Below are 27454 nucleotides of genomic sequence, written 5' to 3' on the forward strand. Positions count from 1 at the left end.
GTGGGTGAAGCAGACACGCAGCTAAAGTAAAATTGATAGAAAAATAAAGAACAAACACAAAAGAAAATACCAGAAATTACGTGGTTCGGCTTTTAGCCTACGTCCACGGGCGAAGACAGAAAGAAATATTATACTAGTGAAAAGGAGTTACAAGTATTGTAGTATTTTAGCTCACTACCCAAAACCCCAATACACCCAAACTCTCAAATCACTAAGCACACAAAATTCTTTGCTCTTGCAAGAATCACTTCTCACAACTCTCAATTCTCTCTACAAAATTGGATCTCAAGATTGGAATAAAATGAATTAGGGAGCTCTTCCTTTTATAGCCAAAAAATGGCTATTAAATTAATATATATATGTATATATTTCAAATGTTGTTGCCAACTTCTTCTTTTTCTCCATTTGGATGGCACCATTTTCTTTGGCCGGCAGCACCATTTTCTTTGGCCGGCTTGTCAAAGCCAACTTGAATTGGCTTTGTGGCCACCAGCCTTTGACAAAATCTTTACGCTTCATTTAAACCTTGTTGGTATCAAAATTGGATAGTTGAACCCTAAAAGCTCTAGCACTAAATTATTTAATAAATATTAGTTGTTGTTATTTGAAAACTAAATTAGTTTGATCGTTTACCCCACTACTTGTATGATGAAAAAAAAAATCATATTTATAAAATTTGATCGTTTACCCACCATTTGTATGATGAAAAAAATCATATTTACAACACACTATTAAGTTTTATTTCATACTCCCCCCCCCCCCCCACCCTAAAACTGCATCTTAACACCAAACATGAATTTAAGCATGGATTTTTGTTTTAAATCTGAAAATGGGTTAAATATGTAAAGTTTATTTCAGTTAATTAAATTGGGGATAGCCTCTAGTTCAGAACTTTATTAATTTAATTTCTTATTTACAACATGGAGTTGACCTTTGACCATCAAACACGTGTTCAGAAGTTCGTCCAACAAAGTTCACATTAATTGCAATTCAAAAAAAAGAAAGCCTCACATTAATTAATACTAGATTGGTAATTAACGTGTAAAATAAATTATTGTTAAAAAAGAATTAAGAAAACTTCTTCCGCTTTTAGAAAACCTAGGAGTCACTCTTGTATTATTATTATTATTATTATTGGAATATACATAATAAATGAACTGATTTTATTATTTAAATAGAAAAAGAAGTTACCATTATGTGGCAAACACATCAACCTTGTGCAAATCATTGTGTGGTTGTGAAAGCATAAGGTAAATAATCACTTAATAACATATGAAAATTAATTTTTTTATTTGTTAAGAGAGTTTTACCGTCCTCGTGGTCTTATTCGATTTGAATTTGAATTAATTGGAGTCTAATGTAGTATTCGGATACCACATGATCTCCTGTAAAAAAAAAAATTAATTTTATAATGAAGTCAAGTCGTATGATGCACGAACTGCATACAATTTTTGTTTTCCGAATTTATATACACCACGTTGTTTTTAAATTATTATAAGTACAAATTATAAAGTAATAATGAGTTGAAATCCCAGCTAGCTAGATCGGGGGTGATGTGAGTTCAAGCATCGAATAATAATAGAATAGTAATTTTCTTTCATATTAAACAAATACCAAATCATGCAACGTGGCACAAGCTCATCTTTGTGGTGTATAATAATAATAATAATATATATGATAAGATCTGGGCATGCCAATGATGCAATCTGCGGCTGTTAGATCAACAAAAAATTTCGACTTTGGTTGTCAAAGTAGTACCACAAGTACAGCAATGAATTAAATTAAATCTCTAACTTAAGTTCTTGATCAGACGGCCAAGATCATCTGTCACTCATTGACTGTATCCTAACATTCAAACATTTCGGATCAAAGATCAGAAGGCCAACGCAGTTGTTTCATTTACAGATCACGAGTCCCTTTTAAAAAAAAAGGAAAAAAATATGAAAAAAACGAATTGCTGATTTTAGCATCGACAATGCAATCTCATGTTTAGAGGGTTATTAAATTTTTATCTTTTAAATAATTTTTTTGTGCGAATTATTATTGGTCCAAATATGAAAAAAAAAAGAGATAAAAAAATTGGTGATATGTTAAGAGAAAAGTACTAATTGTTTGAATGTATCATAGTTAAAAAATGTGCCACGTAAACATAACAACAAGAAATTTAACTGGTTCAAAAGATTGCAGATGGGTGACCAAAAAAGTCAACCCAAACGATTGCCTGGTACAGCCGTTTACTCAAAACGTTAATGAAGGGAAGCCGAAGTTGCACCTCCTTCATCGGGCATCTACTCAAAATCCACCACCAGAGAGAAGCTGAAGCTGCATCTCCTCCAACAAGCATCCTACAAAGTGGCATTAAGTCACTTGAGAGTTCATTCCAACCTTCAAAATTAGAATGCTGATCAAAATGGTGTAGCCAAATTAATGCCTTTTCCTATTATTATAAACATTAACAAACAACATATAAGAGCACCCAATACAAAATTTCATAAGTTCTTATTTAAAATTTTATATCAGAATTAATTTCTAAAAAAAAAAAAAACCCAAATCGATATATCATTAAAGAGCATTTGGAGATGGAAGCAACACTTACAATGAGATCGCGGACTCAGTTTTTCCATCAACGATCAACGACATAGATCAAAGGCAAAATAGGCAACTAACAAAAAGAAACAAGCAAATTAGAACATACTTTACAAAAAAATGCCGTAGAATTGGGTGATAAAATGTTGTAGAAGTGGGTGATTATCGATGGCCAAGAATCACAAGAAATATTAATAGTGGCATCCGACCGACCAGCCAAGTCGCAAGAAAAAGAACACCGGTGGCGACGATTTTTTAGGCGGAGACGCAGCAGTCTTATACATGGATCGACTACGATTTGGTTATTTTGTTTCAATTTGACAGCACCAATTTCTTTTATCCCCTTCACAATCCCTCGTCAATTTTCCACTGTAAAAATTTTTGACACCATTTGGTCCAGTTGTCCATTACATAAGACTTAACCAATTCAACCACTTTTTCCCCATGTTACTACTTTCCGATAAAGTGAACATTATCCGTTGGATTAGATTTTAGCACAGTTGAAGGGCTGAGATTCACCAGGATGTATGTAAGAGAAATTATAACTTAGCAATTGCCTGAAAAAAATTATGGGAGTTGACACAATCAAATAAATTAAAGGTTGATGATATTTTTGTTAATTGAGTCATTTTTCTTGCTTTTCTTAACCCTCAAACTGAGCCTAAAAATCAGTGTACCTTTATTTTAACCTTTAATTTTTTATTTTTTTTTGTTATATCATATGATCACTTGTAACTCAAGAGACAAGAGCATGTTAAATGCGTAAATGTGAAAAGGTAATAAGGTCAACACGATCGACGTCAGTCGGCTGAGATTTGAATTATGCAAGCGAAACGATCAGAAAAAAAAAAAGATAAAAGAAAATTAATTAATCACAAGATAGGTACTTCTTGCCCTAAATTATCTGCATCACATGACAGACGTGGTACCATGCACCGTGTCACTATAAACCCACTTCTAATATCGTCGTGCCTGAAGACTAAGCTAATTAGAGGAGAACTATTTGATGAGTGGAGCCGTACGTGAATTTATGGTGCTCGAATTCATCAACACCACGAACATGATTTCCACGTGGCAGATAAATAAAGATGATTAACACAATTAGCTAAATAATTATGGGGAATTAATAAAGTATTATATCTGTATACTCACCTGAAGAAGTAAGTATATGCTTAATTGTGTGGTATATTTATTGGCAGAGTATTGACTTTAATTTTTTTTTTTATGAAATTAAAATATAATAATGTCACCGTCCCACCACAACTTGCCCTAACGGCTGCTTCATTAAAAAGCAAAAAATCACAAATTAATTATTAAGAAAATAAAAGTTGACAAATTTTCATATGGCGGGAAGCGCCGTTATAAATAACCCTTTGCTGTTAACCCTCTCTTCACATTCACAAACACAAAGCAAATTTCGCACTCTCGTTGACAACTCTCTCTCTCTCTCTCTCTCTCTCTCTCTCTCTCTCGTACAGTCTTTGTTTGCTGATTCTTGACGGAAAAAATGGCAATTCCGGTGATCGATTTCTCTAAGCTTTATGGCGAGGAGAGGGCCAAGACATTGGCTCAAATTGCTAATGCTTGTGAAGTGTGGGGATTTTTTCAGGTACTCTATTTTTTCTTCCCTTTTTTTCCCCCAATGATTAGCACTTTTGTTTTTTGGGGATTAAATGTAAAAAGGGTAGTTTAATAATTCTCGGTTGCAAACGTTTGTACGTAACAAATTAATCCTAGATTCTATCTTGTGCACTACTCTATATATATAGCCAAATGTGGATTTTATAATATGCAATATTCACATGGGAGAAAGACTCTCAGTTTAAGAATGTAATGTTATTTTGACACATGCAGCTGGTGAATCATGGGATTTCGGAGGAGCTATTGGAGAGGGTGAAGAAGGTGGCCTCTGAGTGCTATAAGTTAGAAAGGGAAGAGGGATTCAAGAACTCGGCAGCAGTGAAGAAGTTGAATGAATTGGTGGAGAAAAAGAGCGGCGAAAAGTTGGAGAATTTGGATTGGGAAGATGTCTTCCTTCTCTCCGATGACAATGAATGGCCATCCAAAACTCCGGGCTTCAAGTGAGAACCTAAGTTCTCTTTTTCCTTCCTAAGATTTTTTTTGGCTGATTTCAATTTAACTTTTGATGATGATTTGTACAGGGAAACAATGGCAGAGTACCGATCTGAGTTGAAGAAGTTAGCCGAAAATGTGATGGAAGTGATGGATGAGAACCTGGGGCTGCCAAATGGGTACATCAAGAAAGCATTCAATGGTGGAGAAGGAGACAATGCCTTCTTTGGCACCAAGGTGAGCCACTACCCACCATGTCCTCACCCAGAGCTCGTGAATGGCCTGAGACCTCACACTGATGCTGGCGGTGTCATCTTGCTTTTCCAAGATGAAAAGGTTGGGGGCCTTCAGATTCTGAAAGACGACGAATGGATCGATGTTCAGCCATTGCCAAACTCGATTGTTATCAACACTGGTGATCAGATTGAAGTCCTCAGCAATGGCAGGTACAAGAGTATATGGCATCGCGTTAACGCTACCCCAGATGGGAATAGGAGATCCATTGCTTCATTTTACAATCCATCACTGAAAGCAACCATAGCTCCTGCACTTGAACTCTCTGAAAAAGCTAATCAAGAAGTGGAACAAGCGGCTAACTATCCCAAGTTTGTGTTTGGAGATTACATGTCTGTTTATGCTGAGCAGAAGTTTCTTCCCAAAGAACCAAGGTTCCAAGCTGTAAATGCTATGTAAAATGCAAAAAAGAAGATGGAACTTCACCATCAGAAAAATGAAAAGTTTAACATTTTCCTTTTTCCTTTTTTGGGGGTTAATGTCTATTCGTAGAAGAAGGCTTGTTCCTCTTTAATTACATTTGTAGAGGAGGATAGAAAGCTGAAGTGAAGTACCTAGTGTGTTTTAATTTAGATTGCTATTTGCTATTACATTCTATGTAATCATGGGATATGATTAAATTGTACTTTGTTAATTACCGTTTGCTTTGTACAATAGTTTTATTACTATATTGATTGTACTATTAAGTACAAAAGCTGTATTTTCCTGTAAGATATCATCTGGATTGTTTCTCGCAGTCATGTCATTTGCGGCCTCAAATTCAACAGTAAAAATTAATATTCGTACAAACACACCCAATTTGCATGAGAGTTTTGGTTAATGTCATAAACTTTGTAAGAGTTCATACATTAAGGTACCTGCTGTCCGAATCAAATTTCATCACTCGAGTCATGCACAAAGAACAGTCATCACACTTACATTTTAGCTCACAAATTTCTTGCCCAGAAAGAGACATGACGTTAACACATGAAATGACCCTTTTTTTACCCCCCTCAAGCAGCAAATTGAGCAGACAGCAATTTTATTATCAAAATGTTTCAAGTAACCCCGGGTCCCCGCTATCACTGGGGCACATTCAGACTGATTATTCTGATGAATTTGAACTTTTTAAAGTAAATACCTGTCTTTTGAAGCTTAGGTGGTTTTATATATTTAACAATGATTGAATGCCAGTCATTACAGATGGGCAACAGAGACAATGTTTGCAATGATCAAATAAGATACATTCTTTGTCACGTGGTGTCCTATTCTGATTGGGCATTTTTTTCATATGATTATGAACCTTCCTCTCTTACAATAATTTTTTCATATGATTATGAATCTTACTCTCCTAAGGCTCTGATTAATACTGTAGTTGGATAATTATATTTTAAACACTTCCTGTTGTTTGAAAGTTAAATTAAATTTACATCACACTTGTACGACAAAATGTCCATAAAATCTTCATTATTTTTGTCAAAAATTTCAAAATTAATTTGGAATTATCTCCTCATAAAATGATAATTTTAAAAATATCTCCTAAATTATTATAAATGTCCACTTACCCTCATTTTCTTAGGTAGACAACAAAATTTTCATGAACACACCTCTATAATTTATGTAAGTTGAGATTTACAATAATTTAAAAAATATTTTAAAAATTATCATTTTACAAGAGCATAATTGAAAATTTATCCAAATTATTATTTAAAAATCATATTTATCACATACTATCATTTTTCATTTTATAACTACAATTTTCTTTTCTATGACAATCGGGGTGACTTTTAAGACTCACCTCAACACCAAAAGAGCCTTAGGCGCTCAGGGACATTCCCACGTACAAGTGGAGCAGCGTGTCACAAAGGAATAAAATAAGCAGGAAACAGTTCACCTAAGCAAGCAAAATATCAATCATATGTCGGCCCCAGAAAAGAACAGCAACACTAGATTTTCATTATTGTATTTTATTGGAAGATACACTCGCAATTTTTAGTATCAAAAATGAAGAAAACAGGTTAAAAACGGAAGTATAAATCCGGCCAACTCAACCTTCACGTGGAAGTTAATGTTAGTACTTGTAGTATTTTATCTATGTAACTTCAATTTTCTGTAGTCTTAACCCTTAACATCTGTACAATAATTTACACAAACCTCATTCCTGGGTTGGGAATGGAGTAGGTTCTCTTCAGTTTTGGAGGCTTCAAAGGGCCTTCTGATCAAGCCTTTCATTCCAGTTCAAGCAGCGAACCAAGCTGTGAAACCAGTCACCGGTTTGGTCTGATTTGTTAACTGTTGGAATCGGGTGTTCGCTCATGAATATTCTGACAGAATCTCCTCTAGAGAGTTGCTGCCTTCTCTTTCCATCAAAAGAAACCCATGCATTGCTTCGAGCATCATCAGGAATCTGTTTAGTTAAGACGATGTTAAATCCCCAAAATTGAGAGAATGTAAGACAAGAAATGTATCTGATAAGCCCAGATTGTTTCAGAAGGCATAGGTATATGTTAGAGAAATTCTCCATATAAACTCAAAATTTAGCAGAATGTATGTACTGTGTTTAATCTAAAACACAGTACTTTATCCAAATATAAAATATACGAAAACCTAACGAATCCCAACTTAAAACAGCATGAAAATGACTGATTGGACTAATTGCCCTGCAAAAAATGACTAATTTCTGTTTCTCTCTTAGCCCAACTTAAAATTTTTCCATTATATGCTTGCAGATATCTATCAAGCAATGAGAATAAAATAGTTATTTCCTTCATGTTATGCCAAACACGATAGAGCAAGATTAATTTTTTTTTTTTTTCCTTAGTCCAGTGTAAGCACTGTGTCAACTCCATGGCAAAAATTAGGATATACAGACGATGTGGAACAGCAAAGGCACAATTAAAACATATGAATCAAGAAAAAAGTTTCAATCTTGGAAAATCAATAAAATATTGATTAGATGAAGAAACAAAGTTCTTACCTTCAACAAGATATGAAAAAAGGTTCAAAAATCAATTACATGCAGTACCAAAAAATAATAGTAATTTTACCTTTAATTCAAGCCTGGCAGAATCTGGAAGTATTACTGGTCTAAAAGAGAGGGAGTGTGGGCAGATTGGTGTGAAAAGCATGCATGGAACATTTGGGTGTACCTGCATTCCCAATTATATGTTGGAAGATACATAAAACCTCAGTATAGGTAATAGTAGAAATTGGAACACCAGTCAAAAAACTTGTTGCAGCAAAAATATTTACACATATGTATAAATATTTTATTCTAAAGTGACAAAAAAAAGGTGCATAATTCCTGAATACAAAAATCTATATTCAGCAGAAAGAATTTCCAGGAATGATATATCATAAATTCATAATTTTACAACTCAGGAAGACAGATTACCATGGAACCTCCAGCAGCTGTAGAGTAAGCAGTACTTCCTGTAGGTGTGGCTACTATGACTCCGTCACCTTGCACCTAAAAGAGAACTGCCAAACTAAGAGCATGCCAATATAATTTAGAAAAAAGCAGTGATGTGTTACACTGTAAGTTTTAGATTCGTGATGTATGGTAACCGTAACTCTGCTTTTTCTATGAAAGTTCAGGCATAATTGAAGAAAAATATTTTTTCATTAAGAAAGCAATTCACTGGCCTCACCTTGGTTATAAGTCGGTCATGTTCATAACATTCAATCTTAGAAAGGTATGGATTAGAACCCCGGTCAACAACAACCTCATTGAGGACATCAAATACTTTCCCAGGCATTGCTTTACCATTGCGGAATATTTCACAACAGAGGCGCATTCTAAGAGTTATATATACACCATCCAGCGTGTTATTCCCATAGATGACCTGCCGTAGGTCCTGTCTGTAGTCTTCAAACTAGATCACAAACAAAAACAATAGCAAGTTGGACAAATGACTTATAAAGAATGAAACAGTGAAAGGAAGCATAACGAGTTTAGATAAAGAGCTTACAGGATGAGAGGTGAGAAATCCCAGAGATCCAAGATTAAATGATATAACAGGAGGAACTGCACCTCTAAACAAATTCGATGCATGGAGTATGACCCCATCTCCCCCCAAGCAGGCCACAAAATCAACCCTCTCATGAAGATCGCTGCATACATGGCATCCAACGGGGTAAATAATTTCCAATCAGGTACAAGGAGTATTATAATAGACATCTACATTGGCGCACATTATATTAAAATATCAATACCTGGTATCTTGAAGATAAAAGGTCTGAACAAATCCAAACCCTGGGATTCTAGCAAATATGTCGTGCACATCTGGCTCAACAAGAATATTCATCTTCTCTTGGTGATACAAGAAAGAAGCAACCTGCTCATCAGATCTAGAAATGAGTTATAGCAGCTACATATTTATAGAGTGGATATGGAAATACAGATCAGCAATGTAGAAGGTTTAGTTGACATATTATCAAGTAGAGCAACTGAAACACAATAATATGCATCTTCTTAATACAAACATTTGTTTAGATGTAAGAATCGCTTCAAAGTGAAATTCAAAAAACTATTTTGACATTACATAAAAGACTTTGCATGGTACCTCTTTAGCTTCTTCCATGAGTGCTGGCCCAGGCTTTTTCAACACTAATACGGTCCTTGGCGTAGTTTTCCACATAAGCATCTGTTGCTGGGTGCTAGGATGAGTGAAGGCCAAGGAGGACTCGGTCACCTTTTCCCGGTTACAAGAGAATCCATCTGTTCGCACCAAAAACATTTCTGCTTTCTTTCTTGACTGCACCCTTACAACACCAGTTGAAGAAGCACACATATTTCCTTCAATTGGTCCCAAGTCATCATCACCTGAATTCGAGGGTTTCCCATTGCTCCTCCGAACATCCCTAACAGAACTGGAAATGACTTGTTCGTCTAAATTCTTAGTCACAGAGGTCAAGAGATTTGCTTCAGTCATGGAACTCCTGTCCCCTCTATCAAATCCGTTCGTACTAAAACCAGCTGAAACATAACCATTATTGTCTGAAGACTTCTCACTTCCAGCAGGTAAATTTTGATGGTTCGGAGATAGATTATTTCCACTAAGTGACCACTGGGAATATCTTGTCTCTGCAACTCCGGATACAGGACCAGAAGAAACAATCTCACTTGGCAACACGTCCATTCTTTTTGACTGATAATTAAAATATCTTGGAGGAGAGGTCGTTTTACTCCTGAAAAACCTAGACATCTCTTTTTTGGAGACAAAATTGGAAGGAGGGACCTGAGCCTTAAAAGGATCAGTTTCCTTGCTGAAAGTCGTCCCTAGAGATCCCACCGCAGTATCAACTTCTTTTGCTGATTCAACACCTTCGACAGAATTAAGACCTTTGTAGGCCCCATTACTCTGATTTTTTTTATCCATGTCTACAGAGAGTCCAAAGCCAAATACTCCATTCTTGGTTTGAATCTCATCTTGATTCTCCTTCACTGTCTCATATTTCTCTTCCAGGAGGGATTTACCAGCTGATGCTTTTAGTTTTCTGGTTCTATTTGAATCTTTTAATAACACATCATTAGAAGTAATTGTCTGACCGGAGATTTGCGATGCACAACGAGCCATGTATTGCCTCCATCTGGATACCATAGCATAAGTTCTCCAAACTCCTTCCTTACTGTGAAGATATAGGGGCTTTTTGCTGGAATTAGAAACGAGCGATGCAAACTTCTCAACCTGCTCCATTGTAGGCGCAGTCCGAACTTCAACTGGAATCTTGATCAACTCAACTTTTCCTGACAAAATAGCGTCATCTATGGCTGCTTCATAAAAGTTATCCTTTACCCTCTCTGCTCTAATATCTACAATAGTTTTATATCCTTTTTCCATTAACCACTTCAAACCTTCTTCTGTCACCTGACCACCCCTGCAAAAGGTAACCTCAGAATCTTTGGAAGCTATATCATCTTTAGAGTTGGATAGGTAAACAGGGCTCCAATTTGCAAATAGCGTATGGATGGGATAATCATCCCCACGAGGAAATCCAGAATCATAGCAGACATTCTTCAGCCTCTGCAATTTTCTCCAGACATCCAAACTTCGAACATCTTCAGGTGTCAAATAGTTTTCAAGAGCAATGTGCATGCTTTCGCAGCACCTTTTCATCTCGCTCCTGAATATGGCAAGGGGCGGAAGCTGATCCTCCGTCATGCTTATATCTGCAACACGATAGGCATTCATGATCGAAGATCTTCCAGAGAGAACATCCTCTCTTCCTTTATTTAAAAGAGACAGCATGCAACCAAGTACAGACACTATTTTGTCTTCCAACAACGGTTTTTCCTCAGGTGTGAATTCATATGAAACAGTACATTCCCCAGTCAATGGATTGCATAATGTGTCCATCAATGCAGCATGAAGCCGTTCAGCTGCTCTAAATATTCTACAATAAGCCTCAACTTCAGCAATATCCCCGGGAACTGGGCCAATCCAAGGCAACTGAGATGGGTCATTCGACTGGATAACCTTTATTCAAGACAAATTGTGTTAGTCCACAGCACAAAGCTGCTACATAAAAACAGTTCATTGACTTTCAAAAAGAGAAAATGAATTGAAACAATCAACTACACCCAGAGAGACAACTAAATGTAGCACCAAACAGAAGTAATTGCTAGTACCAACATACCATACAACATAGTGAAACTAAAGGAACAGTAGAGTAGAAACCCTGAGCAGTTAAATTAAAAATGGCTTTTGCTCATTGCTGCAATTTAGCTAACCTTACCTGGCTAATCAAATGGCATGATTCGCTACTTCTGTGAGGGGCAAATTAGAGATCCAACTAATAGACATCAATAAAGTCATGAACTTTAACGAAACTCAGTTTGACCCACCAGCTCATTTAGTCTCAAATACATGATCAACAACTTGCAAAATGAGAACACAAACAATTTTCCAGATCCTCCACAATTTCATCAAAAAGTTACCCTCATCACTGAAAACCACGATAACCCATCTTCAATTCACAAATCAACATCAATACGGAAAAAAATCATTCAAACCCCATTACCCTCCAACTCTTTTTGAGTCATTTCATCAAACACCAAAATACAAAACCAAAAAACGTTCACGAGCAAATCAAAAACAAAAAAAAAAAACCCAAATAAGTATAAAGATGAAAAAAAAACAGTGGCAGAAACTCACCTGAGAGTCCAAACCCAAATTCAGAGAAAAAGACTTGGATAGCTCCGCACTCACAACTAACTTAACCCTCCGTCTAACCGATTCATTCCTCCTCTGTAACTTGAACCTGAACCCAAAACCCCATAGCTTAGTCTCGTTATTATGAAGCTTAGAGCTGCATAATATTCCGGTGGCCGGAGAAGATAACCGTTGCATGTCCACTAATAGCCACATGGCACAAGAAGGCACATGCCAACCTACGTTATTCAACTATTGTGGATAATATAAAATGGATAGAGGGTTTTAGTGGAGTAACATTATTGGTGGCTGGGACCTTTTTCGGTTTTTTGGGTCGCATTTCTTACAAAATAAATTTAAAAAAAAGTTGCTGTTTTGATTTTGTTTTGGCTTTGTATTTGTCGATGTGATGGTTTTGTTGCTTCCTCTACTTCTAGATCAACCGGAATGGGACCTACGAGCCCGTTATGTGTGCGCCGCCCCCCATGGTTTTCGTTTTTCCCTTCTAATCTGATACAACTCTCAAATTTTGCAGCTGTGTGTTTGTTTTTAACATGATTTTTATTTTGCGAAAAAAATGGTAGCCAAAGAAGATGCCGGCAAACTTAAAATGTCACGACAAAGACTTCATAATCAAGACAACGACAATATGGCAACTACACCTACTTGTCCATAACTAAGGTCACAGTTATTTTTTTGTCTGAAATCTGAATAAATTTAAATTATTCTGAATTTTGAATAGATCTAAATATTTGAATGTGAATAATATGTTTATTTTTTCGTCTGAATCTCGGAATATAAGTATTAAGTTGTTTATTTTTTTCAACTTAAAAAACTGAAAATACGTACTTTTACATTTGTATCCTTATTAAATTTGAATGTCAAATAAATAATATATTAAATACCATAATATTTTAACGTTTATAAGTAAAACTAATGATGAGATTATTATGTGGGGTAAATGTCTATGGGTGAGTTTTGGGATAGACATAAAAAATAAATTATAAAATAAGGGATATTTTTTATATTAGTAAGTAATTGACTTAATTCAGGTTTCTCCATTAAGTAAAAAGCCAAAAAAATTGGCTTATTTTATTAAGTTAAAATTATCTAAAAAGTCTCATTAAGTTATAAAAATAAACATTTCTAATTAACTTAATTAATTAAGTTAAGTCACTTTAAGTCATTAAGTTAAAAAACAAACGCCACCTAAATTTTAGATAATTTAGATAGATACAGAGTAATCTAAGATTATATTTTACTAACATTTTATCTATTTTATATTTTTTAAGCATTATATTATAATTTACACGTACCTATTGCTAAGTTACAATTCATGTAACTTACGTTATCTCCGAAACATGCAAAAAAGAGTAACATGAAAGTGAGTTCTACTTTGACTTTACATATATAGGCTGTAAATTACTTAAATTGTAATTTAACAAGACATTTTACACATCATTTTATGGTTGCGCTTTAATATTATTGGGAATGAATACGAGTGGCGACATTACACATTTGTATTTAGTAAAACTATAAAAGATTCACGCATTTGATTGGTATCAACTAATTCAAAACATGCATTTGACTATTTTAAGAATGAATTTTTAACAAGAAAAATAATACAGTTCATTTGAAAAAAGTAAAATATTATTCATCAATATTTTCCTTTAAAAATATATTCATGTCCTTGAAGCATTTTATTTTAGGTCATTATACCTTAATGATAGTCTATTTGATTAAATTTTGGATGCTTAATCAATTTATCCTGCTGTTGGAAAGACAAACTTCAGTTTACTTATTTGATAAATTTTACAAGAGTAAAAAAATTCATTTAATCTTAATATTTTAATATTAGTACTTGTTTAGTTCCTCTATTTTAAAAAATATCTCAAAACACCCTCGACGTCACCCCTGTTACTGTTAATTTTAAAATCATGAGGGTAAAAATATATTTTTCTCGTTAAAATTTAAAATTAAAAAAAAAATTAAAAATGCCTTAAAATCTGGAAGTCTTTATCATTGTTCAATTAAATCCCGTCATTAGACCCATGGGACAATGCTAGTGAGCTTAAAACTCTCATCATAATACTTGTGCCTTCCAAAGACATTTTTCAAGATATCGTTGATAAGGGATACAAGATTCAAGCAATCAGGATCATAAGCATCCTCCACACCTTTGCCTAAAAATCAAACTGAAATACTAATTTGACTCATTTTGAATCTTGTAACACAAAGATGAAGAAAAAAAATCAAAAACATAAAACTATTACATATGAATTCATAAAATACAAAATCAACATTATAGAATAAAATACAAAATCAACATTATAGAACTTTGTATGATTATGATTTTTTTTTCCAAAAAAATTCAATCAAGTGAAGTTAAAATAATTTCTTTCCAATTACAAATCCATTCCACTACTAATATTAAGCTATGAAACAACCATGAAAGGGTTAAAAAGGTAAAAAAACAAAAACAAAAACCGTTAAAACTTTTGGCATATGGAATTTTAGTTTTGTGAAGAAATATCCATTCAAGTGAAAACAAATGATGATTTCTTTTCATTGAAATACACATTGGAAGATTAAAAAAAAAAATAATAAATAAACAAGACCAATATAACACGTATCAGAGTAAGCCAATTTCTTTCGCTGACAGTTTTGACATCTACTGCAAGACTACACTTCCAGTAGAAAAAATTTTATAGCGAGAAAATTTGGTAAGAACCTTAAAAATTCAAGTCGTTTAAGTTCTTAAAGCTAGGGTTTTGAACAATATAAGTGTGAAAATATGATTTTACTATTATGAATCTAGGTTATCGTAATAGTTTTTTTTTTTATTTTAAATTTTAACAAGAAAAATATATTTTTACCCCCATGAATCTAGAATTAACAGTAACAAAAGTGACGTCGAGAGTGTTTTGAGGCATTTAAAAAAATAGAGAGATTAAACGGATACTAATCTTAAAATATAAAGACCAAATAAGTTTTTACCTATTTTACAATTCTTGAAATAATGAAGTTATAATAACCTAACTTTAATTTATTTAAAAAAAAATGTTATTTTTAATAATTGACTACTGATAAGAAGGGTCAATTTCACTTTTCTCCCTGAAGTTTGACATATTTTCAGTGAGATGGTTAAGATGATTTTATTAATAAAATCACACTAAGGAATTTCAATATTTGTTGTTTATCAGGTTGTTAAGGCCAATGTTGCAATAGTAAAACTTTTGAAAATTTAAATTAAATCTATCTTTTTTTTTCCCTTTTTTTGGAAGAAAATTCTTTCTTCTATTTTAATTTCATAAAGCATATTAAGAAAAATTCATAAAACAAGTATTTTCCCTGTTAACGCCAACAAAAACCACCCAAAATCCTCACTCCAGGCAAAGGTTTTGGTTGCGATTGAGGATGTTTATTGCTCAGGTGTGCTCGCTGGAATCTAATGAATCTATTGGTTGGTTGGATTGACGACAACGATGGCTAGCTTAGCGGCGACGAACGAGTGGTAGAGGAAGGTTGGGTTTTGGCTAGCAATTGCTGGCAAGTTGTCTGACGCTGGAAAGGACGAGGGAGTGGTGATGGTGGGAGATGGCATTGGTAATGGCATGGGGCTTTTTTTTTTTTTTTTTAAATAAATGGTTTCTTTCCAAGTTAAACGGCAAAAGCTCTTCCTATGTTTTTTTTTTTAATTTATTTGTTATTTTTAGTTAATGCTTTAATTTGAGAGCTACGGTTTGTGTCCATTGATTTGAGTTGTTTTTGAGAACTAATTGTGATAGCAAATTAGATTTTGAGAGGAATCTTTTATTCTTTAAAATGGCTTTTTGATTTGTGATTGGATTTGCAAGAAAATTTGTAGATTTTGAGTCGATAGATAGAACAAATTAAAGAGATTGATAAAATAATATCTTGGGATTTGAATGGAAATTGTATTTTGGAGAATAAAAGGATAATTTTGTTTATTGAGCTGGTAGAAGAGATCGTAAAATATAAAAAATAAAAATGTGATAACATTTTAATTTTAAAAATTATAATTCAATAGTTTTCTTTTTCATTTTTCTTAATTTTTCTCTTTCATCTTCTCTGTTTTCCTTTTTCTTTATTCGTCTTCGTTTTCTACTCTTCTCTCCCCTTCTTTCCCGTCTTCTTTTCTTACTTATTTCTTCCGGCTTCTGCTTCAGAGCAGTACTACGGGTAATATGGTTGATTCAGATGATTTCGTATATCGTAAAAATAAACAAAAAAAATCAATTTTAAAATAATAAGCCATTTGGATGTAAAGTGAAACTTATTAAATATTTGAGAGGCATTTTTAAATTTATTGAAACATTTGGGTGTGAGTGAAAGTAGAAAAAATAAATAGAGGTTTGACTCTTGTCATTGAGTTGGTCCTAATATAAATGGACAAATATAGTTTTACTTTTCTAACTGTTAAAGTTAATTGAGAGATGACGCATTTTACGAGGTAAATTAGCAAAACTAAAAATTTCATATTTTTAGGGACTAAATTACATTTTACCCTTAAAAATATCGAATATGGGAAAAAGAAATATCCTGATTGGCGGACTTGTATTTTTTTTTTCAATTTTACTGTTCTGCTGTGTAATTTTAATTTTATGCGATTCAAAAATATTTATCAAATAACTATTTTACTGAAAATATTAACATGCATAATTGCATATATGATTAGATTAGTGAAAAAAAGAGACATGTAACGTGTTGTTGTAATCTGAGGATGCATGGAAGCTATGTGCACCTTAATAAGTCCGCCCACAATAGTTTCCACTGAGAATAACTCTACAGACTCGGGAATAAAAATCCACAGCGATTACTAATTACAATGCAAAATCAGAAGAAATATGTTACACATTTACAGTACCTGAAATGGAATCTGCAGCCCATTTTCACATTAGCAAGCCGTTTGGATCAAAAAAATGATTTACGGACTCAAAAGCAGACGTTGCACTTGGTACAAGAGCTACCATATCTACCTGTGCATCCTCTTGCTTCTTTTCCTCCATCACGCCCATTTTCAAACTGGTGAAGCTTCTGTTGACACTAGAGGTTATGGGATTCAAGCAGTGTTATCAATCTCAGGATCTCTCTCTTAATTGAACCAACTTTTCTAAACATGCTGCTTCTGATTTAGCTCTGTCAATGATCTTTTGCCTCCCTGACAAATCTTCTTCATAACTAACCACCTGCATGTGCAAATATACAAAGCATAACCATCATATCAAAACCTGATTTAAGGCAAGCCCACGAGTGTTTTCAACATAGCAAGCGTATATTAGTTTATGGAAAAACACCAATTTCTTATTTCTCCTCTTATATTGTAATTTGTCGACAGAAGAGGGTCTTTAAAGAAACTAAACAACAAGAAGACCACTTAAACGTCCGGAATGCAACGAAAGCATAAATGATTCAGATGAGTAAAAGCTGAAACCTGAGATTCAGTTTGCGTTTCACTAAAAGGTTCATATATGCCTGAACCAACACCCTTGGAGTTGAAGGGATTTTGGATGTCATTCTTTTTCAGAGTCCTGAAAAGAGCAAAGATATTACTTGTGTTACAAAGAAGACGAAGCTTAGATTACAGTCATAGATAATTCGAGCATACAATCTTGTGAGAATAAGAATATACTAAGGAATTTCCAGCTTCCGATTTCTGAAGATGATGAAGGTCAGCAATGAAATGATTTAGCATCTGAAACATTTTAATATTTCAATAACTGCCAAATAATTGCCTAGGAAGACAAAAATTATGATATAGTATCCCAAGTACTGAAACATGATCTGGCAGCGAGCTGTGGGGCCCACATCATCGCCCCACAAACACAAGCTTGACACGCACGAGAGTCCTGATCTGGTGTGTGCTGTTGCATGCCTTTCAGCAAAAATACTTTTCATATTGGAAATCTGTGAATGCATCACAAGGTCCACAACCACGCACTGATAAATTGAGTGGAGGGTATCAAGGAAATATCTGTGATTCATAAACCATTAAGCGTTCTAGGCCTCTTTGCTGCTGTCTTATAGGAATCCTTTGATTGTTCATCCTAAAACGAAAACGAAAACATATTAAGAAGACACATTTTTCTCTTTCAATGCAATCCATTTCTCTGCATTGAAAATGATTTCTCTTCAACATCATCGCTTTGTGTTGAAGCAAATTTCTCTGCAGTGCAGTATATTGTCTTAAATGCAGAGTAGTTGAAGAGAAATGCACCGTGGAAAAGAGAATGATGTTTGCCCTATAGCTGAGTCCCTCCCACAATCTATTTCAATCCCAATATCATTCATTTCTTCATAGAGATCTTCCAAACAGCATTTGGAAGACCACTCTGTGAAAAACACCTGAAGGAAATGCGCCAAGAAAGACTTCTCCAGCCTTCAACCATTGTTTGAAAGAAAATGAAAAAAAGTAAAGAATAGATGGTCTCTCTTAATGATTGATAGGTCTAGATGGTTTCTCTTAATGATTGATAGGTCAAGCTTTCTCTCTTATAACAAACATAACCATGGCAAAAGAAAAGCTAATAAAGATCATGAAAAATAAAGAAAAACTGTTTAAGATAATTAAAAATATCACCTGTTTGACCACTGTCTAGATAGTCCAATGACAGAGTTAAAATCTGTATGGTTCTGGCCCAGCACCGAGCAGTCAGATGGAAAAAGCTGTTCCAAGATCAAGGATGAAAACAGAAGCAAAAATCAACAGTATATAGAAATTAAACAATAATGATCAGACTGTAGGATACACTTTTGTCACATTCTGACCTCTCCGGCGACTTAAGATCTTGAACCTAACCATGGTAGCAGATATAAAGTAGTCAACAAAGAAAGGTAAACTCAATGACAACATTTAATAAAATGAAAGAGGATCTTTATTTACCTTACTAGTCTGCTCCACCAAGTCCTCAATAACAGCAGCTACATCTGAACCAATATGAGGAACTTCCCCATTATCTTTTGACATACTGTCTCCATTATAATTCGTACTGCGGTGAGGATCTTTTAAATGTACTCCAGGAAGAGCATCATGGTCCTCATCTTCTGAAATCCTTGCTCTTTTATTGTGAGCACTTGTTTGGTTTGCCTCATCCCTAAGGTTATCACTTCTAGTAATATCATCAATTTTATGAACCATAGTTTGAGGTGATGAGGATTGTAGGCCACCCAGTGGATTAATAAACTGAGCTGGTTCATCTGCAGATGACATTTGAACAGATTGCATAGGAAACTGGCTCACAGTGCACAACCCCGCCTCTCGGTCATGAGTAGTAACTTCTTTGGGAGAAAAATGATCCAGTGAAACAACTTCATTCTGTCAAACAGTTAATATGGTGCACATGTATGTTGTGAATAGCTGTGACTTCCAAATTAACAGCCAAACAAAAACTGAAGCATGCATGATATTGTTGGACAACACAACACACATGTCCCCCCAAAGGAGGAGAAGTAGAGGGAAGAGGAAGAGAAAAAGAGAATCAGGAATATACCTGCCTGACACATTCATATATCCACTCAGATGTAATTGAGGGTATCCCCCATTTACAAGCAGCCTCATACTTCGGTCCATCAGAAAACTTACATAATAAATGGGTGACCTTTTTAGTTAATTTTTCCATGAACTTAGCTCCAAGAACAAAGCACAAATTTCTTAGTAGCACTCTATCTTTCTCCTCGTACTGTGAAACACAAAACCGAAACCTTTCAAACCCAGGCAAAGGAGTCTGACAGTGAAGTGGTGAATAGAGAATGTGACTACCAACATCCAACAAGCATCCATCCTTCAACAACAATGTTAGTCAGTAACATTAGTTGCCACAATGGCCTTAGCATATATCCAAAACAAGATAGTAAAGACGGTGAATGTCATAAATGAACAAGGAAGTTTAATTACACACCTCTAAACAAGACCGAATCCAATGACTGGATACATAAGTTGTCTCGGAAGCATCTGCAGACTTGGGTATCACACCATGACACTCAATCGTAAAATGCACATTTTGTTTTGCGTCATCATTCACCACCTCTCCCCTCCCTTGATTCACCCATCGAACAATTTCAGCTCTCTGGCAGAACCAAAAAAAACCAAAACTAACAACTAAATATAAAAGGAATTATCTAGAAAAATGGATTCCAATTCAAGAATAGAAGGAAAAAATGCAATCATATATATGTGCATTTACGAAAGTATATTGATGTGTTGGTATACACACATAATATGATAGAACAACACAGAGTAATCAACTAACGGCTGCATTTGTCGAATACTGTAAACAGTCATTAGGTCTCCATACGTCCATCACAAGATCCATCTATATCCAATTTCTATACATACTGTAGGAATAATAGCTGATATCTAATGCCAATCAGGCCTTAAGCGCATAAGAAATCAGTATTACCTGGAAAATAGGGAGGTTCAGCTAATTCAACGTGCCTAACTCTTTAAATTCCGCATTAATCAAAGTGTACAATTGAAAAATAACAACATTCATAGTCATTTGGACATTCAAAAAGCAATCACTTTCATAATTAAATAATATGCAATTCCCACTTAGGTCATGTATGTGTATGTGTGTTATGTGGATTTTGGTTTCAAGTTTAGGAACCAAATCCAAACCTAACTAATGTCTACTTGTGTTTTGAAGTCCAAAAGGTTTAAATAGGAGATTTTCACCAACTCGTCAAGAAGAATTTTCTTTCCCATCTTTTAACTGCATTATATCTAGATATGATGAAGTTTCCACAGTAGCTCAACTAGTTTTTTCTACTTTGACAATCTGAGAGTATATAAGAACCAGAGGCATATTAATGATTTTTTTTTTTTTTTGAAAAGAGCATATTAATGATTTCAAAATCAAGAAATCAAGCAAAGGCCACAGTTATAGAGTAAAATCACATCAACTTAATATGCTCCTAAAAAACTTACCCTATCTTTAGGAAACGAATTCGAAAAAAAAAATATTTTCCCCCTAAATACTGTTGATAACTTCATATTTTGAAGATTTTGAACTCTGAAATCCTCTTTCGTCCTCAGCTGAGTCTTATTTTCATCACTTAAAGCTGAAAGTAGGTTTTGTTGCGATGGTACAGCAGTTGCTTCCAAAGAACTCTCTCTCTTCATGTGGATTTCTGCTCTCTCTTCCCTATTCTCCTCTAGTGACAATGGCATTCCAATTCCAGAGTTCGTACTCCGCAGCATCTCATCAGACGATAGACTATGCCGCACACTGGATTCTTTACCTTGATTCAAATTGTTCGTGCACAGAGGAGCTCCTTTGGTGGACCATGCAGACTCTGTATAAGTTAATGAGCACTCAGATAACACAATTAACACAATTTAGCCAGTTAAATCTAGTATTTTCAAAAAAGGATCTCCTTCCTTAAATATCACACAAGTTTAAACCAAATCCCTCCCAACTCTGGTGTGAGCGGGATTCAAGCCCTCTGATACCAAGAGGTTTTACTTGTTGAACCAACTAGCAACCACAAGTGTAGTCTATATAACTGAAAGCAGCCTTTCATACAAAGAGTTTGATGCTCATAAGCTTATTGGTAATAGATATCAATTTAACGTAGTTACAATATGCAATAAAACAAACACTGCAGAAACATCTTATCGTATATCAAGCACATCAACAGCATCAGTGCCAGCATACTTAGCAAACCTTTAGGAAGAAGCAAGTCATAAGCAACATGCCTCTGCAGAATACTGATTTCTCTCCTTTCACGATCACAGTCTTCAAGCCAGGTGGATTTAACCACCTGAATGATACCCAAAGATGCAAGGCTCCTTATCTCCCTTTTGTCACTGAAAAATCATGACACAGAACACTACGAGATAAAGTGCAAACCACTCAGAGAAAGATAACTTGCAGAATCACAGATCACCATTCCCAGTAGACAAACAATTGTAATAAAAGCATCATCAAACTGACCCCATTAGCATGCAAAACCTTTACTCGAAATGTACCATGAGGAAAATGAGCTAAAGAAGGAAACTCATGCATAATACATTTTTGTTACAAGTCAGAAAAACTTACGCCTCCGACAGAGTTCCAACTATTATGTGTGTCAACCCATTATTGTACGATACGTAACGGGAGCCACCACCTCTACGCACCATATTAACCAGTTTACGCATTTCAGAAGCTTCAAAGCCAACAAGTAATATTCTACAGTCTGACAAGTAGAGATCATTGTCTTCAGACTGAGAGTCATTAGCAACACAGACATCAAAGTTTGATTCATTTCTCATCTGTGCAGTTGAGGCCTCAACGGCCCCATCTTTAGACACAACAGGAGCATCCATATACATAGAAGGCATGCTCTGTGAGAAAGTAGCTTCAAGATCTTGATCTGCAAACCCAGTACAAGAAACAGAAAGAAGATTTGATTCTGTTGCCATGGAGGATGGTGCAGATAGTGCATTTCCAATTACCTTGACTTGGCTATGCTGCTTGGTCAAGGAACCCATTACAGTTTTTTTGGAAGATACAGAACTATCCTGAACAGTATAGGACTCCTCATTAAGACACGCTATTCACCAAGAGAGATAAATCCAACGTTAGATAAAATGCGAAAGATGTGTTACAAGAAAAGGGAAGAAAGAAATTAGAGGATACTAAGTAGTTTAAGTATTACCTCTCCTAGCCATGGATTGGTCAAACCATTTCCGATTTATAATATGAATGTGGCCCCATCGTTTGGCTACTTTGAATTTATCACCTTCTGGAGTGTATGGGAAGTTAAGAAAATAGATTCTGGACGAATGGCAACATGCTTATAAAAGCAAAGCAGCAAATCACACTAAGGAATTAAAAGCAGTGTCTTCAGTGAACTAGTCTTCATCATCTTTAAGAATGCAAGACGCCATAACATCATAAAAGTTCCAAAATTGAAGATTATAGAATTTCTGAATTCAAATGACTGCAGAAGAACTTGAATCAGTCTTTGAAAAAGACTCACTCCTGTGCAAGCATAAAACACAGAGTCCAAACTGATATGGGAAAAATTTAACAAAGATTTAAAATTTTCAATCAAATAATTTCACTGAAATCACAGAACTTCAACAACATGAACATTCTTAGAAACATAAGGCCTTTCCTGGGGATGAAAACAGATTTTAACACGTCACCAAAACAGATGCAGTAAGGCTTTACATACTGGGCATGAGCGCAGGTCTAAGATAAATCAAGAATGTATGCGTGCATGTGATCCAAAAAACACGGTGCTCATTTCAGCATTGGTCATTCACAAAGAATTACGTAAAGGATATGTCACAAATCAAATGTGTGCACTTTTTGGTTAACTCAGGAGAATATTTCCCACCATTCTGTACAATGAGTTTCTCCATCTCCTTCCGCTCGTCTGGGAGATGTAAGCTCATTAGCATTAAACAAAGGAATGGCTCATTATATGAGCCGGACAAAAAAAAGAGAGGAGAGATGTTAGATCCAATAGACAAAAATGCTGTATCTTAAGCAGCAGTAAACAAATAGAGAACATAGTAACCTGCAGGAATTCTGGTAACACAGATCATCAATCCGGAGAAAGGAAGAACCTTGTACGATTCCTGAGGAACAACACGGTGCTCATTCCAACATTGGTATAACCAATTTACAGTAACAATTGGTTTCTTGAGAATATTTAAAGCCCACTGCATGAAGGGACAGTATTAAAAGAAAAATGATTGTATCTTAGCAAATGATATAACACCATTTACTCCTTTCAAATAAATAGCTTCTTTATATTATCTAGTCACACTTAATACTCTAATGAACACAATCTAAAATTGGCATATAATACCACCATACTCAAAATACACGCAAGACAGTTTTACATCAAAGCGAATCAAATTATCCCAGAATCAACTTTCCAACTTTGAATATATTTACCATGATCTAGATTTAGATTTGCAAACTTCCATTAGCAAAGTAAACATCACATGACAATCATTTATCCGTAACACAAAATTCATTGCACAACGAATGAACAAAACAAAAGGTTTTACAAATTTAATTCATATGACATTGACCACATCTTCAATCACCAGTTTCAAGTCAACGCACAAGTTTACAATACATGGCAAAAGGACTAAAACAAACAAGAGTTTAATAAAAATCAAAATCACTATCACTATTCCACATCTTAGTGGCTACACCAAAACCCAGAAAATGCCAGAAAAGTTCTTATAAAATCTTGCTGTCATTGACTTTTTCTATGACATACAACAAAAATACTTTTTATTCACAAAACCGAACAAACCAGCAACAAGTACCAAGAAAATCAGTGGGAAGAGAGATACAGAAAATCCCCACCGAATGACAAGCAAACTAACAGACAAATTCAAATAGCAATCCCCAGGCTTGATAGCAAGGCAGGCATAAACCATGTCATAAGTAACCCAGCTTAAGGAAAGCAGTATAAGATCCCCAAAATGGACAATATTGGTGTCTCCATCATCTTAAGCATTCGGTGGCTACTGAACAAGGATTTCAAAGAAGCCTATGAAGGCATTACACAATTTAACTAGAGAAAGGCTAAAAAACAGATTACATTGAGCGTAAAAACTTGTTACTCCAATTTGATCTATATGCAACAAACTACAAATTGGTTGAACCATGATCCTGGAATGACTTCATTTTGTGTCCACTTCTTGTTTGAGCATTTGCTAGTCTTCCATAGAGCATGAACAATGAAAAAACATAATACTCTGGGAGAACAGAAATTTATTTATACAAAAAAAAAATTGAACAATACTTCTCAGACCATATCCATTGGATAAGCAAGGGATATTATCTGACAAAATGCTATAAATCCGGCTCTGACAAACTCAAGACAGCCAGGTTCAGGCTTAAGAGTAGCCACTTTAGTGAAAAACTTATTTTTAATGCCTCCACTGCTTTGCTGAGACCAGTCCTAAATAAAGATACAACAAAAGAATATTTTCTCCTAATAAAACAGCAACTTTGTTCCAATTTAAAGTTAAAATAGTATTTATTTCCTACCTATGGCACCCAGAAATTTGCAAATGAATGCATAACAAGAGAGAAAGTGTGTCTGTATGTGTGTCAAGGCTCATTGATAAGAAGACAACTTTTAATATTTAAACTGACTAGACCACAGTCTTTAGGTAAGAGACATACCTTGTACTTTGCAGCCAAAACATTCTTTACGATGACGAAGCTAACATCCAAAGTTGCTTTGGTCTGCAGTACTCCTCCCATAGCTGTGACCAACTTTTCTATCTTAACCTGTAAACACAATTAAAAGCAGTTGATACAATACAGCTTGATAAGCTAAAACAGCAAAAGAAAAAGCAAAATGCAGATAAAGGATATTACGATATTCAAAGTACCCTTAATGAATGAATAGGATAGGAAACTAAGCCAGTAGGACACATAGCATAACTCATTCACAAAACATTAAGTGATTTCATGTCAATCATTTTATAAAGGATAATTTTCTTTTTGTTTGCAAATCTGAACATTATTTTTCTCCTCTCAGGCAAGTGAGTGCAAATATAGGGCAGCGTCAAGGGAACTAGAAGGAAAGTACTATTAGCTATTCTCAAAGGCCCAAGATAACCCAAACAAGCAGGTACGCAGCTACAAAAATTATAAAGTTCTTGAAACTGTTTCAAGCCTATTTTCGACAGTATATACTGAGCTTCACAACAGCTCGTCAATTGCTTTGATGAGTCCTCTCCCACTGACATCCACATTTTGTAGAAACACAGACAGACAACTCACTGCACAGAGATTTCAACATTCTGTACAGAGTGCTCAAGACACTAATTTTTAGAAACTCTCTGTGCAGAAGGCTGCTAAAACAGGTTTTATGTCCTCCACTGAGTATTCTCAGAGACTAATACCTCTTATATACATTCTTCACCTAATAAGTTTTCCCACCATGAAGCTAAAATTCTTGTTGCAGACAACATTTGGTAGTAAGAAAGGCCATATGCCCATATACCGCCATGAAACTACAAGAATGAACATAGGTGCATCTAACACAAGCACAATACCTTCTCATCCACATCAAAACCAGAGGCGAGTACTTTGACACCATCCATCGCAAGGCAACAAGTAAACCCTTGCTTTAGCAGAGCTCTATTTTCTTTTGCACAGGAAAGCACACACTGAGGACCTGTCCAAAAATGCACAAGCTTATCAAATTCAGCAACCAAAAGAAAATTAAAAAGTCCACTCACATATGAACCATTAAAATAAGAATAATAAGCAAGTGATTTCACAATTCTAAACATTCTACCTTGTAGATAGTCCACTTAAAACTCACAAGAATGATATTAAGTAAACATAGGGCTAATTCTTCACTAAAAATTTATTAAGTGTCTAAACATTTCTGATCAAGTTTTATGTTCTCATTTCGGTGATTCTATCTCTAACAAATTCAGTGAGGTCAATATGGTAATTTCAAAGTCAAACGAAAATTTTCAAATTACGAAATACAAAGAAAAAAAATCAAAATGTAATACATAAGCCACCGAACTTATAAATTTATAATGCATACCTAACAAATTACATCCTTTCGCTCTAAGATCCTCAAATTTCTCCTGCCAAAAACCGAAAATTTAATAAAAAATTATTCGACGTAGGAAAAAAAAGGAGTTGAAGCGAAATGAAGTGGAAATGACGCGGGTAGTCACGTGATCGGAAGAGGAGATGACGTGGAAATCGTTGGGTCCAGTGCGAGAAGGATCACAGCAGAGTTCGACTTCAGCCCCGTTCAACTTGAGTGCGTCGAGAAGTGCGTCAAATATCTCCGGCGCCACCAGATTTCTCGACATGTACACTTTTGCTCCTTTGAATGGCTTCGGTTTCATCATCATCTCTTCAAATTTGAATTTTATTTATTTATTTATTATTACCGTTTTATAAAGATAGAGATGAGAATTGGGAGAGATGCGAATTGTTTTAAGTGAAGAGGAAATGTGACATGATATGGTGATGCATTGAGACGTATAAGTTAGGTTTTCAAGTGAAGAGTGGGAAATTTGGGGGTAATTATGAAGATATAAAAGGCGGGAAGGGGTTACGGTATCTGATGTACGTGAGGTGCGTGGCTTGTGATGGAGGCTGTCACTCTAATTTTGAATCTCTGGACCTCTGGTAAAGTGGCAGGCTGGTTGTCTCATGTAAAAGACGAAACTGCCCATCGGCAAAATGTTTAATTAACTAGAGCATTTTAGATTTTTCACTGTGCACGGAAAATGTTTTATTCTATTTAATTTTTAAATTTCTTTTTTATTCACTTGTTTTTTCTAGTTACTTCCAGGAAGAAATTCAGGATAATGAAAAAACAAAAAAGGGCTGGAAATGCAAAGA

At 34.9% G+C, this 27454-nt stretch overlaps 3 protein-coding genes across 7 annotated transcripts; 1 reads left to right on the top strand and 2 right to left on the bottom strand.

The window, feature by feature from the left end:
• Nucleotides 1-3995: 3995 nt before the first annotated feature.
• Nucleotides 3996-5352, top strand: LOC18042069 (1-aminocyclopropane-1-carboxylate oxidase 5). Its single transcript, XM_006434217.2, has 3 exons — nucleotides 3996-4195; nucleotides 4441-4667; nucleotides 4749-5352. The coding sequence occupies exons 1-3, from the start codon at nucleotides 4094-4096 to the stop codon at nucleotides 5350-5352; spliced, it is 933 nt and encodes a 310-aa protein (XP_006434280.1). The 5' UTR covers nucleotides 3996-4093.
• A 1362-nt stretch (nucleotides 5353-6714) lies between these two features.
• LOC18042070 (NAD kinase 2, chloroplastic) lies at nucleotides 6715-12699 on the bottom strand. 4 transcript variants are annotated; one of them, XM_006434218.2, is made up of 9 exons: nucleotides 12090-12695; nucleotides 9498-11411; nucleotides 9148-9269; nucleotides 8904-9045; nucleotides 8583-8807; nucleotides 8327-8401; nucleotides 7980-8081; nucleotides 7087-7339; nucleotides 6715-6826 (listed from the first exon to the last, which is right to left on the bottom strand). In XM_006434218.2, the coding sequence occupies exons 1-8, from the start codon at nucleotides 12300-12302 to the stop codon at nucleotides 7136-7138; spliced, it is 2997 nt and encodes a 998-aa protein (XP_006434281.1). In that variant the 5' UTR covers nucleotides 12303-12695; the 3' UTR covers nucleotides 6715-6826; nucleotides 7087-7135. The 4 variants fall into 4 exon arrangements, 3 of the variants coding, with proteins under 3 accessions (XP_006434281.1, XP_006434283.1, XP_024039775.1); XM_006434220.2 differs by lacking the exon at nucleotides 6715-6826 and having other exon boundaries at nucleotides 6852-7339; XM_024184007.1 differs by lacking the exons at nucleotides 6715-6826; nucleotides 12090-12695 and adding an exon at nucleotides 11671-11790 and having other exon boundaries at nucleotides 6852-7339.
• A 4110-nt stretch (nucleotides 12700-16809) lies between these two features.
• LOC18042851 (DNA topoisomerase 2-binding protein 1) lies at nucleotides 16810-27330 on the bottom strand. Of its 2 annotated transcripts, none has more exons than XM_024184288.1 (17): nucleotides 26776-27330; nucleotides 26640-26682; nucleotides 26134-26255; nucleotides 25253-25360; nucleotides 23619-23763; nucleotides 23383-23474; nucleotides 22749-22842; nucleotides 22148-22643; nucleotides 21773-21915; nucleotides 21034-21401; nucleotides 20006-20173; nucleotides 19598-19888; nucleotides 18991-19422; nucleotides 18857-18901; nucleotides 18688-18773; nucleotides 17542-17638; nucleotides 16810-17296 (listed from the first exon to the last, which is right to left on the bottom strand). In XM_024184288.1, the coding sequence occupies exons 1-17, from the start codon at nucleotides 26956-26958 to the stop codon at nucleotides 17189-17191; spliced, it is 3021 nt and encodes a 1006-aa protein (XP_024040056.1). In that variant the 5' UTR covers nucleotides 26959-27330; the 3' UTR covers nucleotides 16810-17188. The 2 variants fall into 2 exon arrangements, 1 of the variants encoding a protein (XP_024040056.1); XR_002905421.1 differs by lacking the exon at nucleotides 16810-17296 and adding an exon at nucleotides 17740-18154 and having other exon boundaries at nucleotides 17550-17638.
• Between the last annotated feature and the right edge of the window lie 124 nt (nucleotides 27331-27454).

Source organism: Citrus clementina, unplaced genomic scaffold (assembly GCF_000493195.1).
Source record: "Citrus clementina cultivar Clemenules unplaced genomic scaffold, Citrus_clementina_v1.0 scaffold_5, whole genome shotgun sequence".
Classification (NCBI taxonomy): Eukaryota; Viridiplantae; Streptophyta; class Magnoliopsida; order Sapindales; family Rutaceae; genus Citrus; species Citrus x clementina.

Excerpts from the sequence above, each read along its gene's own strand:
- LOC18042069 (XM_006434217.2), top strand. The coding sequence starts at position 4,094 with ATGGCAATTCCGGTGATCGATTTCTCTAAGCTTTATGGCGAGGAGAGG. Across the intron at positions 4,196-4,440 it reads AAGTGTGGGGATTTTTTCAG|CTGGTGAATCATGGGATTTC; the intron begins GTACTCTATTTT and ends TGACACATGCAG. Across the intron at positions 4,668-4,748 it reads TCCAAAACTCCGGGCTTCAA|GGAAACAATGGCAGAGTACC; the intron begins GTGAGAACCTAA and ends TGATTTGTACAG.
- LOC18042070 (XM_006434218.2), bottom strand. The coding sequence starts at position 12,302 with ATGTGGCTATTAGTGGACATGCAACGGTTATCTTCTCCGGCCACCGGA. Across the intron at positions 9,270-9,497 it reads TCATGGAAGAAGCTAAAGAG|GTTGCTTCTTTCTTGTATCA; the intron begins GTACCATGCAAA and ends TCTGATGAGCAG. Across the intron at positions 8,402-8,582 it reads ATGACCGACTTATAACCAAG|GTGCAAGGTGACGGAGTCAT; the intron begins GTGAGGCCAGTG and ends GTTCTCTTTTAG.
- LOC18042851 (XM_024184288.1), bottom strand. The coding sequence starts at position 26,958 with ATGATGATGAAACCGAAGCCATTCAAAGGAGCAAAAGTGTACATGTCG. Across the intron at positions 18,774-18,856 it reads GGTCAGAATGTGACAAAAGT|CTTTTTCCATCTGACTGCTC; the intron begins GTATCCTACAGT and ends ATCTTGGAACAG. Across the intron at positions 17,297-17,541 it reads AAACGCAAACTGAATCTCAG|GTGGTTAGTTATGAAGAAGA; the intron begins GTTTCAGCTTTT and ends TTGCACATGCAG.